The 15,985-nt window shown below is 50.4% G+C and overlaps 1 protein-coding gene across 1 annotated transcript in view; it reads left to right on the top strand.

Annotated features, from left to right (window-relative positions):
• The window catches only part of MED12 (mediator complex subunit 12), a 35,184-nt gene extending 22,079 nt beyond the window's left edge, over window positions 1-13,105 (top strand). The window contains exons 27-44 of the mRNA XM_010714987.3: window positions 765-944; window positions 1,142-1,213; window positions 1,480-1,640; window positions 1,731-1,892; window positions 1,978-2,089; window positions 2,317-2,406; window positions 2,879-2,988; window positions 3,489-3,624; window positions 3,896-4,057; window positions 4,604-4,981; window positions 5,296-5,446; window positions 5,639-5,844; window positions 6,301-6,381; window positions 6,623-6,840; window positions 7,465-7,627; window positions 10,226-10,417; window positions 10,580-10,661; window positions 12,673-13,105. Of these exons, the coding sequence (XP_010713289.3) occupies window positions 765-944; window positions 1,142-1,213; window positions 1,480-1,640; window positions 1,731-1,892; window positions 1,978-2,089; window positions 2,317-2,406; window positions 2,879-2,988; window positions 3,489-3,624; window positions 3,896-4,057; window positions 4,604-4,981; window positions 5,296-5,446; window positions 5,639-5,844; window positions 6,301-6,381; window positions 6,623-6,840; window positions 7,465-7,627; window positions 10,226-10,417; window positions 10,580-10,661; window positions 12,673-12,716 (2,700 nt within the window). The 3' untranslated portion in view covers window positions 12,717-13,105. The remainder of the gene's footprint in view (window positions 1-764; window positions 945-1,141; window positions 1,214-1,479; window positions 1,641-1,730; window positions 1,893-1,977; window positions 2,090-2,316; window positions 2,407-2,878; window positions 2,989-3,488; window positions 3,625-3,895; window positions 4,058-4,603; window positions 4,982-5,295; window positions 5,447-5,638; window positions 5,845-6,300; window positions 6,382-6,622; window positions 6,841-7,464; window positions 7,628-10,225; window positions 10,418-10,579; window positions 10,662-12,672) is intronic.
• Window positions 13,106-15,985: the final 2,880 nt, after the last annotated feature.

The following is a 15,985-nucleotide window of genomic DNA, read 5'->3' as shown; positions in this document are numbered from 1 at the left end:
TTTCAATATGAAAAAAATCATGTAGTAATGAATACTTCAGGCTGTGAATTATGTAAAGAAGTATCTACCTCATTTGTTTTGGAAACTGCTACCTGATAATGCATTTAGAGGCAACCAGCTGAAATTGAGAGGCTGACAATAATAGTTTTCTGTCCACCTCCTCATAATTTGTGACCTTATAAACACCTTGCATTCAGTTAGTTATTTCCCAGGCAGCAAGAAGCAAGGTGAATGTTCTTCACTAAGGACAGCAATGTGTTTTCCATTACCATTTGAGAGTTAAGAGGCTTGCTTTTCCCTAAGACACCTTCTAGTTTAACCCTAGCTGCAGCCCTGCTGCTGAGTTGCTTCATTTAGCACAGTTCTAGGACTTGGCTATGCAAGGAATAGATCAAATAAATTTAAGTGATTTCTTTGACCTTTGAGACCAAGTGGCAGTGTTGATGCAGTCTGGGCATGGCAGTGAGTGTGCAGTGTCAAATCACGCTCATGCTTTATCAAAAGAAACAGCAGCTACTGTGTTCCTCCGCTGCTGACTTGTCAGAGTTGATGTTTCTTTGTTAGGATTGCTGTGCCATGTCTGATGCGTGCTGAGTCAGGATGGTACAGCTCATGAAGAGAGATAATTACCAGACATTATTGCGTACTGATAAGGTTCTTTTGAGTTTGATGTTTTCCCTGCATCTATCTGATACTGAAAGCAGAAGCACCAGTTTGATGTGAGAAGTGAGTTTGGCTCTTCTAATGCTGCCCTCATCCTGCAGGAGTGGGTAGGTGAGCGATGTCTGAAGTCTCTCTGTGAAGACAGTAACGACTTGCAGGATCCTGTCTTGAGCAGCACACAGGCCCAGAGGCTGATGCAGCTCATCTGTTATCCACACCGACTGCTGGACAATGAGGAAGGAGAAAATCCTCAGCGGCAGAGGATTAAGCGCATCCTTCAGGTATGGGCTCCTGGCAGAGTCCAGGGATGTCGTCGTAACGGCCCAGTCTAGCACTGGAGTAGTGAAATCCACCACTCTGAGGGGTGCAGCCCTCTCTGAGGGGTTCTGACAGTTGTTACCATGGGAGCTGAGGGCACGGGTTGGGGATGTAGCTTGAACCGTGGTAAATACTCACATGAAGTGTGTGTATGTTGCAGAACCTGGATCAGTGGACCATGAGGCAGTCCTCGCTGGAGCTGCAGCTCATGATTAAGCAGACTGCAAATAACGTGAGTTTTTGCACAGAGGGACTGTATAGGGCTGTGTGTATGTTGCCAGTGTTGAAGTAGTTGCTTGCGAGGTGGTGGGTTAGTGACCTGACAGAAGCAGGAACAGGGAGAAAATGAAGAGTGGTGCATACGTGAGTCTGGCTTGTGAAAGCCAAGCCTGGGAAGGATGTGAGGAGTCTGAGACCCAGAGGAAAGCACCCACGGGCAAGCTGGATTTGTACCAGTGACTTAGCAGGACTTAGCTCTCTTTTCTTCCCTATCTCCAGGAGATGAACTCCTTGTTAGAAAATATAGCCAAGGCCACTATTGAGGTATTCCAGCAGTCAGCAGAGACCAGCTCTGCTAGTTCTGCTGGCAATGGAGTCAACAATATCAGTAGCTCAGCGAGTGCTACCCCAGCCAGCAACAAATCCAAACCCATCCTCAGGTAGGTGTAGTCCCAGTGTGAAGCTGCCTTGTAGACAGTTTTGATTAGAGGTTGAATCTCAAACTGGTTTTCTCGTTTTTATTATCACAGTTCTCTGGAGAGATCAGGAGTGTGGCTGGTGGCCCCTCTGATTGCCAAGCTCCCAACATCAGTGCAGGGCCACGTGCTGAAAGCTGCTGGAGAAGAACTGGAGAAAGGACAACATTTGGGGTCGTCATCCCGCAAAGAGCGGGACCGCCAGAAGCAGAAGAGGTGAGTCCTGGGGAAAGGGCAGGCAGTGCTTGCTGTGCTGATCCCACAGCCTGGCAGCACAGCTACATTGCTGTTCTCTCTGCAGCATGTCCCTGCTGAGCCAGCAGCCATTTCTGTCGCTGGTGCTAACTTGCTTGAAGGGGCAGGATGAACAGCGGGAGGGTCTCCTCACCTCTCTGTACAGTCAGGTCCAGCAGGTAAGTGTCTTACTTCTCCTCTCACTTTCCTTCCTTATCAGACAGGCTGCTGCCCTTGGGAACATTGTCTGTCTTTCTTTGTGTCCAAAAAGGCAAAGGTCTTACCCTGGTTGGTAGAGGGTGCTTGAGCTGACCGTCTTCTCTGAGTCACTGGTCACCAGAAAGCACAAGCTGCCTTCTATAAACATACAGCTCATGAGGTCTATCCTCTCTTCTAAATGTCCTAGATTGTTACGAATTGGCGAGAAGATCAGTACCAAGATGACTGCAAAGCCAAGCAGCTGATGCATGAGGCCCTGAAGTTACGACTGAATTTGGTGAGAAGTTGTGGAGAAGTTGCATATGGAATAAAGAATTTTCTCCTTTTTCTTCCTTTTTTTGAGCACACAAACACTGGGGCTATAATGGTCTTGAAGCAAGAAAAAAAATCACCCTACTGCCATAGGGTCTTGAGCCTGGAGTGGTATAGGAGTTGTGGAAAAACTTCCTTGTCCTTTGGGTCACAGTGAAATTCACAACCTTGGTCTCCATTTCAGAGATGATCCATGCAGACTACTCTCAGTATTGCTTTCTTGTTGTAATGCTTTGGTGCTCCTCCACAGCATGACAACTTGTGTCTGAGGTTTGTCCTGCTGATTGCAGTCTCCTTGAGCTCTCAGAAGGAGTCCTGTAGCACCTGAATTGCTCTGATTTAGGCTTCTGTCTCATTTTTTAGTCTTAGTGCTTCTTCTTGGTGTGTTGTTTTTTTTTTGTTTGTTTGTTTTTAAATAAACTACTCTTCTCTACCAGGTGGGAGGGATGTTTGACACAGTTCAACGCAGTACACAGCAGACAACTGAATGGGCTGTGCTTCTCCTGGACATCATCAGCAGTGGCACCGTGGACATGCAGTCAAACAAGTAACTTTCTGGCTGACTTCTGCTCCATGTGGTTCCTAAGGGGAGGCAGTAATTAGCATGACCCCTCTTCTTGTGTAAGCTAGCTGTCTCTGTAGGCGCTGTTGGGAAGCACTGTGACTGCTGAAAGAGACTTTGGAGTAATAACAAGCTGTGACTTAGGTCCAAGAGTCCAGCTATACTCTTCTGACATATTCAGAGCAAACTCTGCTTTCCAGATGCAGAGAGATAAGCAGGGGTGAGCTGAGTCTGGACTTGCTCTTTGGATAAGCTGACTGGGTGGACAGGAGGCCAGTCTTAATCTGCAGTATCTCCCTTAACTGAAGTATGAACACCCTGTGATGTGTAACCAAAGGAAGGATTAGTGTGGGAGACTAGTCTGAAGAGCACTCAGTACTTCTGGCTTTATGCAGTGCTCTTAGCAGCTAATAGTGTCTGGTGTTACTGTGATGGCAGCGACTTTGATTCTTCTGTGGCTTTGACCTTTCTGCTCTCACCAACAGTGAGCTCTTCACCACTGTGCTGGACATGCTGAGTGTTCTCATCAATGGCACCCTGGCTGCTGATATGTCCAGCATTTCTCAGGGCAGCATGGAGGAGAACAAGCGGGCGTACATGAATCTTGTGAAGAAACTCAGGGTGAGAGGCACCACATCCTGTACAGGGAGCTGCATGCTGTGCTGCAGGCATCCCACTCTGCAGATATCTGTCTCTCATATCCTACTAGTCCTCTTGCTGTTTAGAAAAGCAGTGGGGGTTGCCCCAGTGGTTCTGTGGGTGTTGGGCTGAATGCAAAGATGACAGGTAACGCAGAGGTGGTGGCTGACACCAACAGAAGCAACAGTGGGATTTGGATGTTTCTTTTTTTTTCTGAGGAATTGTTGAAGACTTTTCTATTCCATTTGTGCAGAAGGAGCTGGGGGACCGGCAGTCTGACAGCCTGGAGAAGGTGAGACAGCTGCTGCCGCTGCCCAAGCAGACCCGGGATGTCATCACCTGCGAACCTCAGGGATCCCTCATTGACACCAAAGGCAATAAAATAGCTGGTTTTGACTCCATCTTCAAGAAAGAGGTACGTGGAGCTTTGCTGCCTGCATCATGGCTCCTTAGGGCAGGTGCTGCCTTGTCCTCTGATGCCTTGAGTCTTCCCTGCTTGGGAGGCATCAGTATGCAGCTCGTTGTTGCCTGCCAAGCCTGAAATGGCTGGCTGCATGCAGGCAAGCTGGCGCAAAACTATGTCTGAAAAGGGCAAAGCTGGGTGTTAATGCTCAGCAGTGCAGGCTACTACAGTCTGAGAAGTTATTTAAACTTTTCTTTTGCAATCATGGCTGTGTGAAGAAAAAAAGCCATAATCCCTGACACACGACTTAATGGGCAGTGCCAGTGTGCAGCAGGAGATTGACAGAGGTGGGATGAAAGAGAATGCCAGTTGTTGATGAAGAGCTTTAGAAATGACTGTATTGCCACATGGAAGAGCAGCTCTGGCTGTCTTGGTAGTTGTTTTGTTGGTTTTTGGTTCTTTTTTTTCCTGGGGTATGTGGAGTCTGATGGAAGTGTCGTTTCCTGTAGCAGGAGAAAGATCAGGGTCTTGGAGGTTCTTATTTCTTTTGTTTTAAAGGGTTTGCAAGTCTCTACGAAGCAGAAGATCTCCCCTTGGGATCTGTTTGAGGGCTTAAAGCACTCAGCCCCCCTCTCCTGGGGATGGTTTGGGACAGTCCGGGTGGACCGCAGGGTGTCTAGATTTGAGGAGCAGCAGAGGCTTCTTCTGTACCACACACACTTAAAACCCAAGCCCCGCAGTTACTACCTGGAGCCATTGCCTCTGCCCCCTGAAGAGGAGGAGCCTCCTACACCTGTGGCTTTGGAGCCGGAGAAGAAGGCTGTGGAACCAAGCAAGGCTGATAAAACAAGCTCCAATCCTGCCACTTCTACTGAGGAACGCAAGAAGAAACAGAGCAAAACCAAGAAACGCAACCAGTCTGCCAGCAAAAGTGAGGTAACTGACTGTCCAGCACATACGGATTTCCTGTGTCCAACCCTGATATTTTAGCCCTGAGCACTCCCTTCTGAGAGCTGGAGAGCAGTAGTGGTGAAGATGAAATGTGATTTCTCTCTGGGAGTTCTGGAGCTTTACACTCTTCCTGCTAGCCTGGGGTAGTGCAAGCATTTTCTTCATTTCTGATGGGTGGGAAGGAGGCTTCCAGCTCAGATAGCAATCCAGGCTTCCTCCTGTGAAATGTTCCTACTCTTGATCCATTCATGAATTCTCAGTGCACGATGATTTTTCTTACTCCCTTCTTTTCCTTGCAGGATTTTGTGTTGGGTCCCAGCCGAGGGGTTTCATATGGAGTTGGCATGCCTACGGATCTCTTGCATCACCAAGCAGGAAGCACTATGTCTAGGCTGGCATATGGACAGTCACCAGTGGGTCTCTATGCCCAGAATCAGCCTCTTCCAGCAGGTAGGTGTGCAGGGAAGGGGTGTGTATTGCACCTCTGTGGGGACCTCCTGTAAGAACCCCTTTGTCTGAGATGGTCCTACACACATTTGCCCCTCCTGCCTATTTCCAAATGTATTGATGACCAGTTGTTCTGAAGCTCCAAGGCTCATCAACAGCACATGACTATTCAGTCTGTTCCTATTCCTCTTACAGGTGGCCCTCGCCTGGATACGTCCTACAGACCTGTGCGCATGCCGCTGGGGAAACTTGTTCAGAGTCGTCCTCCCTACAGTGGGGTTCTGCCCTCAGGGATGGGGAGCATGATGGGCATTGACCCCTCCTACAAGCCAGCAGTGTACAGACAACAGCCTCCAGTGTCCCAGGGACAGATACTGAGGCAGCAACTTCAAGCGAAGTTGGTACGTCAGAGCTGTGCTCTTTTGGCAGGCCCCACAGCACAGCAAGCCCTAGCTGTTTGCTGAGAGTGTCCATTCTAGACACATTCTCCAGTCCTGTCTCCCTTTTTGCCCTGGAGAAGGGTCCCTCGTATCTGTTCCTCTGGGCAACTCTGTATTTGCCACTGGCTTTGTTGGATCTGCATCACCAGCAGTCTGTGAGTGAGGTACACTGGGAACATCTGCAGCTGTTGGGCAGTGAGAGGAGCACATCCTGGTGGTGGAGTGGTAGGATGATAGTGGCTTATTTACCCCAAGTTGAGGTGAAGCAAAAGTTATTCACATCTGTGTGCCGTGGAGTAACCTCATGGGTTAGTTAGTGAAGCTACTTGTCTGATTTGGTGGGAGCTTCTGAGAAGGGAGAAGCAGTGTCCCTGGCCTTTGGAGATGTTGAAAAAGTGTCCTTCTGTTGCCTTCCAGCAGGGCCAAGGCATAATGGGACAGCAGCCAGTACGCCAGATGGCTCCAACCCCATCCTATGGGGCACTACAGCCCTCCCAGGTGAGTCTCAGTGACCACAGGTACGACTGGACTCTGGCTTCAGCACAGGGCAGTGTCTTCATTCCTGCTGTTAAATCTTGAAATCTCTTAATGCTTTTCACTCGTTTTCTGGCCAGCAGAATTGGAATTCTAGAAATGAACAGTCTTTGTGATAGCATTTACAGGAGAATGATCTCCATTGCTCCAAATGATTGTACCCTACTCCATGACTGACAAAGGGTTTGTTTTTGTTTTATTCCAGGGTTACACACCTTACGTCTCCCATATAGGACTTCAGCAGCACCCTTCCCAGTCGGGCACAATGGTGCCTCCTACGTATTCTGGCCAGCCCTATCAGAATTCCCACCCCAGCTCTAATCCTGCCCTGGTGGATCCTGTCAGACAGATGCAGCAGAGACCAAGTGGCTACGTGCACCAGCAGGCCCCAGGCTATGGGCACACCTTGGGCAACACACAGAGGTACTTCCCACACTACTGGATGTTAATAAGCTGTATTTCATCAAGGGCTTCCCTGCTCTGTTCAGACAGCCCTAACAGCAATCTGTGAAAAGCCTGTTCTCCATGCTGTGTTACACAGCATCTGAGTCCTTTACACCCTCAGGGAGCATGTTTATTCAGCTTCCAGTCCTGAGAAGAAACAGAGCCAGGATGAAATTTGGAGATGCTAGCTGCCAGCAGGAGACGATGTTACTAGCCAGAGAAAGATGAATTTGGGATGTATGAAACAAATGACTTGAGAAAGTCATAGTTGTGAATTTAAATCTAGCCAGTAGATTAACATCTAAAAGTGCAGTCAGTGCTTCTGTTGCTCATGGGCAGACATAAATCCATCAGGAAGACTCTGCAGACCAGTGGACTGACTCCATTACTTAAGGTTTCTGGAAAAGCAGGTTGTTTGAAGCCCTTGAAGGTGCCTGGTGTCCCTCACATTTCTACAGAGAAGCAGCACGGGTTGCAAGCAGCAGTTGGGCTCTGTATCTCATTGATGGCAGCAGATGGGTTTGGAATAGAGAAGCTAGCAATTTGTGATTTTTTATTTTTTATTTTTTTTTTCCTCCATGGGCTCATCCTTTTCCCTTGCAGATTTCCTCACCAGTCAATACAGCAGGCTCCCATGATGACTGGGATGAACCATTTGGGTCCCCAAGGAGTCCCCTCAGGAATTCGACCCAGCCAGATACTGCCTGACCAGCAGCAGCAGCAGTACCTGCGGCAGCAGCAGCAACAGCAGCAGCAGATGCTGAGGGTGAGTGGTTGCTGACAGGAGAAAGGCTGCTGGAGTGGCTTAGCAAACACTGCTTACCTGTCAACAGCGCTGTGCTCTGCCCCTCTGTGCCCAGAAGGATGTCAGCTCAGTTGAGGACTGTCTGTAATAATTTGCTAGGCCATTCTTCCTTCCTTAGAGGTGGCCACTTCTGACAGAGAGACCTGCTGTGCTGTCTTTTGCTGGCCACCCAGCATGAGCTTAAAGGAAAGTTAAGAACAGGAAAGGTTTAATCTTCTGTGGCCTGCATCCTGCTTCTTCCTATTCTAGCTGAGCCCCTAGCATCGTGCAGAAAGCTTGCTTTCATAGAAGTTAAGTGCTGCAAGAGCTAGACAGAAAATGAAAATCCCCGTGTCCACACCAGGCTAGGTAGAATTCTTTCCTATAAGATCCTTTTCAGGGGCATGTTTACATTTTCACAAGATCAAAGTTTGAATCACAGTTTCCAGGGGCAGAAAGTCTGGTATGAATCATGAATCAATCCGTGTACTCCACATCTAACAGTAGATGATAAAAAAGCAAAACAAAAAAAAAAAACCAAAACAACTGATTCATTGAGCTTTGAGGTCTAGGACTAGGTTTGGATAAGTTCACATGCATGTGCCAACAGATGGAAGTATTTCATAGGTTTGCATTATGGCCTTATGAATAACAAATACCCATATGGTGTACACTTTAGAGTTACAGAAATGCATGGAATTGAAAGAGAAACACAAAAATAGGAAATTGGAGGTTACTTGGTGAGTTATGTACCTTACAACAAGGCCTAGCAAGCCTGTAGAACATGGGCAACCTTTAAATGGCACAGAGCAACGACACTTTTCTGAGAGTAAGTGCCTCTGTCAGCAGTATCTGGGAATTGCTGCCATGCACTGGACAGGAGATTCCTGTAGTGCAATCAGCAGCTTTGAGTTCTTTTGGTGAGTAGCACCTTCTGACTATTCAGTGGGTTTCTTTTGGCATTCCTCATTGTATTTAGAAAAAGAACATGCCTCAGACAAGCCACTAGCACTTCTCCTAGCTCAGTAACTTTGTGTATACCTTCAGTTTTTAGCTGACATCGCTTGGTTGCTCAAAAAAAAATGTGGAGCGTCCAAGATGTCTGCAGTTACAGTGACTCTTCTGCGTTATCAGGGGCATACCAGGTGCACAACAGACTCTTGGTGCTTTAGTTGACTGTCATCGTGCAGCCTCTTGTAGAAAAGATGTATGGCTTTTTGGTTTGCTTCCCATGGGTGGTAGTCAGCTGGAGCTAGGACACTAAATCAGGAGGGATCTCTTGGCTCATTTTGTCACTTATCTTTCTTGTTATCTGCTTATCCAGGTCAGAGCATGCATTTCATGAACCTAAGTGACCAAACTGGTTTAAGATGGAAGCTGGGAGGCTGGTCTAGAAATACACTGCCTTTGATGGGTAGAATCCTTGATCCAAGCTTCAGTGTGTTTCTGGTATCCAGTTATTACTGTCTGCCATGTCCTGTTGTTTACTGGCTCCTCTTTCTTTCTGCTGCTTGCCCAGTGTATTCCTAGGGAGCACTTGCATCTTTCACAGGTCAGGTTTTTCTAACATCTCTCTTAAGATATTGTCCTTTCTCCTGATCATGTTTCTGTCTGTTTTCTGAGTCTGTTTGAGGTTTGAACTGTTTGTGCCAGAATTGTACCTACCATCACCATGTTTTTTTTATGACAGCTGTAGTAGTTTTCTATTTTTGCTAGAAGCTCTTCTGCTCATCTGGAGAGTTTAAAACTACCTCAACAGGTGGGAGAAATATCTGAAGATTAAGAAGCTGTTTGGGGAGAAATGAAGATCTTTGAGATGTGTGAATATTTCTGCCTTTGTGTATTCTTCCTGTAACCAGTTCTGCTAGCATTTAGGTTGGAGCATTGCACTCAGTTTTATCTACATCCTTTTACCAAAGTGCAGCACCATCGCGAGTGGCAGAGAAGGACAGTGAGGTGGGTCAGAGAGCTGGGAAATGTGTGAGAGGAGACAAGGCTGAAACAGCTGAGTTTTCAGTTAGAGAAGGAAAACGAGCAGAATTTCTCAACTTCTGACTTTTTGAAAACAAACACACACAAAAACAACCTTCAGCTAACTTGGCTGTAGGACAAGAGATGACCTTAAGCCATGACCTGAAAACAGGTTGCGTACAGAGGCTGCAGGAGCTCTGTTGATGTGTTTGGAGATATTTTTAGAACAGGTCAGGCAAAGACTCAGTGAAGCAGGTATTGCTGATCTTACTAGGAGGCAGGAGCAGAACTAGCTAACCTCAGGAGACTGCTCTTAGTGGTTTTCTATTCTTGTATTTGTGTTTGCTCCTACTTATTCTCCAGCTGACCAGTAGACCTGTAGTTCTCTTCCTGCCTTCTGCTGAAGCCCCATCTTGCAGAAGAATTTTGTTACCTTTCCTTTGTTTCATGCAGTTTCTCGGCCTGGGGTGGGAAGGTCTTGGTGAAATTTGTGTAATTTAGGTACTTGTAAGGAAAGTGGTGTAAGAGTATGTTACTGTGATGGAATGCTCTTCCCCCTTTTCAGCCCTTGTGCAGTGCTCTGATAACCCTTCTTTTCTGTCTATACAGCAGCAACAGCAGCAGCAGCAGCAACAGCAGCAGCAGCAACAGCAACAACAGCAACAGCAGCAGCAGCAGCAACCACCACCACCGCAGCCACAGCCCCAGCAGCAGCCCCAGGTCTCCACAGTGCCTCAGCCACAGGCGCAGGGCCAGCCCCCAGGGCTGGGGATGCAGGCTCTTCCCCCCCAGCAGCCCATCGTGAGTGTTCCCTTGGAGACAGAGGGATGTGATAGTCCAGCACAAACCCAACTGTGCTCCACCTGCATCCTCCCCCTTCTCCTCCCCTGCTTTTCCCACTGTTGTGTGAGTGCTGAGGCTGCCAGCCGTGTTGTGGCTGTAACTCACTTTCTGTCTTTGCAGTTCCAGCGCCAGGGCCTTCAGCAGACGCAGCAGCAGCAGCAAACAGCTGCTCTGGTTCGACAGCTTCAACAGCAGCTTTCCAGTAAGCCTTGGTGCTCTTGATTCCGTCTGTAGTCAGTCTCTTTCCTTGTCATTCTCCATTGCAGCTACCCTGGTGCAGGAAAGCAAGGCCAAACCATGCTGTCTGAGGCCATAAGCGATACTGGCAGGACAGTGGCATCAGGACGTGGAGCCCCTGGCCCTAGGGGGCACAGCAGCAGGGCAGGCAGTGCTGCCAGCACAGGAACGACTTTCCAGACCTGCTGTGTGCAGAGTGATGAGGGAGCCTGAGCCTTTCTAGAGGCTACCATGCAGCATTAAAGCATTCAGAGGTGCTTCCTCTGCTGTGAATGACCTCTGAGAGGCTCAGGGAGGCTGTAGTCCTGGGGTGTTCATTGGTGGCTGATCCAGAGATGCTGTGATTTGGGTCAGGCTTCTTGGAGGCAGGCAATGCAGTCTGAAGCACCACTTTGTGCTCGTTGCTTCTGTGGCTGCTGTCACAGGCAGGGTAATGGTATGGATGGTTTTTGTGGTCTGCCACTGTATGAGTGCTTTTATAATCAGTATCGAAGTGCTGGCTTGGGGGATAGAAGCAAAACCCAGTGCCTGTACTGCTCCCTCTGCACCACCTGCTGCTTTACTGTAACCTTCCTGGCTTTTGTGCCATAAAAAATGGCAGCAATGCTATGAAAATGCCCACGGATAAAGTGCACTGCTTTTGTGCAAGTTGTACTGTGTGAGCTGTAACCGTGCGGTGGGGGCTGGGAAAGGGCTCGGAGCTGACAGCACTCCTTTTTTCATGCTGGGCCACCATTTCTATGGCAGCCAAGGTTGTGAATGCTTATAGCTCAATGTCAACTGGAAATACATTTGGCAGATTTTGATCTGTCTGCTTGGTTAATTCAGTTGCTTAAATTGGTTGTGTCTCAGAGCAGGCTTGTGCTTGAGAAGTGCTTGTTACAATCGGGGAGGAGGTGTTTCTTTCCCATAGGGTTCACACATGACAAATGTCTGCAACAGATAATGGCCAAGTGTTGGTACTTACACTTAACTCCCCGACAGAAAGTTCTCAGTCCTTGTGACAAAAAAGAGAAAACAGAAGTTTTAATGTGCTAAGTTTGCTACTAGCCTGATTCACAAACCACGAGTCTGTGCAAGGATCCCAGCCAGGACACTCAAGTCTAAGAAGATCTCATTTAAGCATCTGAATGTAATGGAATAGCCATATTTCTGCATCCTGTCTGCACAGCGAGCAGAGCGGGGTTTTATATGGAACGGATGCGTGGGTCCAATGCAGCCATGTGTCAGCATGCAGCTTCCATGCTGCCTCAGTGGGTTTGCATCGGTTCCACCAGGAGCCATCTGGAGCTCTTATTTGTAGTGGCTGGGGTGCAGTGGAAAGCAGGACACCACCAAGGACATCTCGTAGGAGAGCAACAAGAACCCCTTGGGCTCAGCGTGTGCTGGGTTGGGAGGCTCTGAGTTGATTCTGTGCTTTTGTCCAGCAGCGTCAGGGAGGAGAGTGAGCTGGTCTGGTTGCACTGGTCTTTACTCAGTCTGCAGTGTCAGAGTTGCTGATTGGGATTCCAAAAAAAAACTCACAGGATTTTATTAATCACACAACACCCAGCTACTCTATTTTGTGATACACACTGCTCACATCAGCTTTGGAAGTTGATGAGGTTCTTAGGATAACCTTGCTGTGTTTCCTGCCCCTTTTGTGCCACCTGTTAGTCCCGTGGCATGTCTTTCATTGCACCTGGACGCCGTTATGGAGTCAGAATGTAAAACCTTCACCTCCTCTGGTTTCTGGGTGTATCCCAGGTGACACAAGCTGTCTGAACAGCTTGTTTGGCTGCAGGTGCTCTGCAGGTCTCTCTTCCTCAAAGAAATTGGGGTCCTGACTGCGCTCTGAGCTAAAGCCTCAGGCACACGAGCAGCACAGGGATATCCTGTGTTTGTGACACAGCCTCAGAGCCACACTGCTGGCGTGGGGAGGGAAATCCTCTTGCTGGAACAAAACCTTGTGACCGTGTAACTCTTGCTCTCCACAGATACACAACCACAGCAGAACAACAACCCCTTTGGGCGCTACTGACCTGCAGTGCTTCAGCCTGGACCAGGGTGCAGACATCACCGTGGGCTGGACGCAGCTCTTCAGCCAGACCTGGGATCTGGGGCCGCTGCCAGCCCTGCTCTCATGCTGTGCCCTGTGCTGTGCTGCCCATCTCGCAAGGAGATGCCAGGAGGATGGTTTTATTGTACAGAGGAAATGTTTTCACTATCCGATTTCTACAAACGTTTCTGGAGATCCCTTGTGGCCGATAGTCTCCCTTCCCACTTTGGTTTCAGTTTTTACTCCGTTTTTAGTATTTTTGTTAAAATAATGATTAAGACATTGTAAAATTTTGTACTTTATTTATACCAGATGAACCCTGTACTACAGACATTCTCGGATGAATACAGAGAGCTTACTTTGCAAAAGGAGTGTGTATTCAGAGCCTGCTTTTCCTCCCAGCTTCCCAGTGCATCCCGGCACCACCTCTGCACATGGTCTTTATCTCCTCCTCAGTAGAACTGATGTCTGCATTTTCTGCTTTTGTGAATGGGTGCGTTGCTGAAGCAGAGCAATTTGGGTTCTGAAAGCAAGCCTTTCTTCTCTATTTGTTTCATAAGCTGACGTTTCCATGCTTGCTAGGGTTTGTGCAAACTCCATAGGGTTCATATGCTGATGGAGAGCTTTACTTGCAGTCTATGGCATGTGCAGGTTTAAGAGCAAAGAGGGAGGTAAACCAGAGTGCTGCTGAGTGCTACCAAGCCCAGCTTCCCAGGCATAGCAGTAACCAGAGCTGCTGTTCTGCAAGACTGGGAGGAGCTGCAGCCCAAATGTACTCAGAACAGTACATCTCTCAGCGCAGTTCTGCTTATAAGCCCCAAGGCTCCAATGTTAGCTCCTTCCCAAGTGCTTTTTCCGGATGGCTAAAGTGCTGGATTCTCAACTTCTGACCCAGCTAATGCAGCCTGCTGGTGTGGAGTCTCATCTGTCAGTGTGTGGCAGGCTGCTTGGGCTTTGCTTAGTTGGAGCTCTAGTGCCCTGCCCGACTGCTGTCTTCTGAACCTGAAAACCACCCCCACCAGCACCCTCCTCTCCTTGGTTCTTCTGCAGCAAAACTGCAGTTCCTCTGATATGGTTTTCTTGACCGTTATTTTTCTTCTGCTCTGGGTGGGTGGAATCTGGTGAGTCTTGCAACGGCGTGTGAAGGAGCTCCACTGAACCTCAAATGTAAGGAAAAATAAGCTGATGAGGTTTACTTGCAGTACGTAGGGTAGGGTGAAGAGGAGCAGGTGCCAGGCTGTGTGAGCTGGAAGGAAGGGAAGGTGGGGCTGAGCCTTCAGTTGTGCTCAGTGAACGCCCCAGGGAGCGACTACGGGGCAGAGAGCCTCCCCAGGCTGAGCTCCTGGGCTCTGCCCACTGCCGGAGGCGCTCCTCGCTGGGAGCACGGGCTGCCAGGCCAGCTCCATGGCTCGCACCCCCCTTTACCCTCTGCATAGGGATGGAAGGTTTCTGGCTGTGGGACTGATGGAGACAGACTCCCTCGTTAATGAGAACGGACGGTTGTGTGCAGGGTGACTTCTGTTCGTCGCCGCTTGTCCCCTTCAATGAGGATCAGTCTCGGGGTGCACATCGGCTGCCTGCTGGGGCTCTGCTCACCCCCAGCGTGACCGCGGTGCCACCGAGGAAAACAGGAGGGCTGGGGCAGGAGGGATCGTTCCCCGTGCTCCATCCTTGCCGGGGCCGCGAGAGCAGCAGCGTGGGCGAGCTGGGCGCTGCCCGTGGGCAGGCTGAGCCCCCCTCTGCTCGTCTCCTTGCTGCCCGCGGCCCCCTCCTCTCCCGGCCCTGGGAGGCGGCTGAGCCTGCGCCAAGCGGCTCTTGGCTGCTGCCTCCTGCATCGCTGCATGCCGGCGCTGGGGAGCGGGGCGGCTCTGCGGCAGCCCGAGCGCGGCGGTGCTGGCGGAACCCTGGGTGGCCCCGGGCTGCGGCCATTCCCTGCCTGCCTCGAGGCTGCAGGGGATGCAGGGTCAGGGCACGGGGCTGTGCCCAGCTTGGTGCGTGCTCTGCAGCCCCTCTGGCTGTGCTGCACGCTAACGCTGAGCAGAGGTGGTTGTAAGCAGCTCTGACAGCTTCCAGCCCTTCCGCTCCTTCCTAGAGTCGTGGCTAAATGCTGCTTAAGACACAGCCAGAGGGGATGGGGGGGAGGAGGGGAGTTATCACACACTGTCGGTGTGGAGGTGATGCTGGGCCTGCAGGAGGCTGCAGCTCGGTGGGCTCAGGGCTGTGTGTGGGTGTGTGATGCTGCACAGCTGTGCTCAGGTCCTGGGGCTGCAGCGATTGGGCATTAAATGGCAGCAGGTGGGCTGCAACAGGTCCTGCCTCCCCCTCCTCCTCCCCCCGCCCCCCATGCTGCGATCCCCACGTGCCGTGCAGCTTGTCAGCACTGTGAGAAGTGGTGCTGTGCAAGAAAATCGATGGCTGCCCGCTGGAGCTGAGCAGCTCCCGTGCACTGCCTGTGCAGTGCAATGCTGGTGGTGGGGTGCAGCCCCATGGGTTGGATTTGCTGGGCACTGAGATGCAGGGAGCAGCCTTGAAGCTGCTGCTGGGGCTGTTGGCTCACACGGGAGTGTGGGTACCACCATCCCGTTGGGCACTGGGCTGAAGCATGGGGTGACAGAGGGCAGCTCTGTGTGCAGTGAGCTGACAACAGAACGGTTGAGCTGCAGTCCATCTGTAAGCAGTGTTGGGGCACAGGACCCCCTCACTTGCTCCTACCTGCACTGTGCACGTGGCAGTGGCATGCAGGAGAGCTGCCACTAATAAAGGCCTGCCCTGAGCACAAACATCCAGAATGGGGCACGGCAGCCGGCTCTGCAGAGCCCGTGCCAGGTCCAGGCTGAGGCTCCAGCAGCCCCAAACACGCAGAGGTGTCTGCTGGCAATGGCGTGTCCTTCCCTGTGAGCAGAAACCGCGGCTGACGCTGCCCTGGCGATGGCAGAGAGCTGCGGAGAAGGCAGACGCATCCAGCGAGACCCAAATCCGTGCCCTGCTTCCAATGATTGCTGTAATCCCATCAGGCAGAATGAAGCAGCAAGGTGCCCCGCCGTGGGCTGGGGGAAAGGTGGCTGCTGCTGGAGGCTGTGCGTGGCACGGAGCAGCCCTGTGCTGCGGGGGAACAGCGGGGAAATGGGGGCAGCTGGGGGGAATGTGTCACGGAGCACAGCTCTCTGTGGGCTGTGTCTGCTGAGCCCGGAGCTCTGTGCCTGCCATTGGGGGGTGGGAGGGGGGCCGTGCCCGGCCCCAGAGCTGAGGCT

The sequence above is a fragment of the Meleagris gallopavo genome, chromosome 9, assembly GCF_000146605.3.
Source record: "Meleagris gallopavo isolate NT-WF06-2002-E0010 breed Aviagen turkey brand Nicholas breeding stock chromosome 9, Turkey_5.1, whole genome shotgun sequence".
In the NCBI taxonomy this organism is placed as follows: domain Eukaryota; kingdom Metazoa; phylum Chordata; class Aves; order Galliformes; family Phasianidae; genus Meleagris; species Meleagris gallopavo.
The sequence above is the reverse complement of the archived record's forward strand: the minus strand, read 5'-3'. Positions and strand labels throughout refer to the sequence as shown.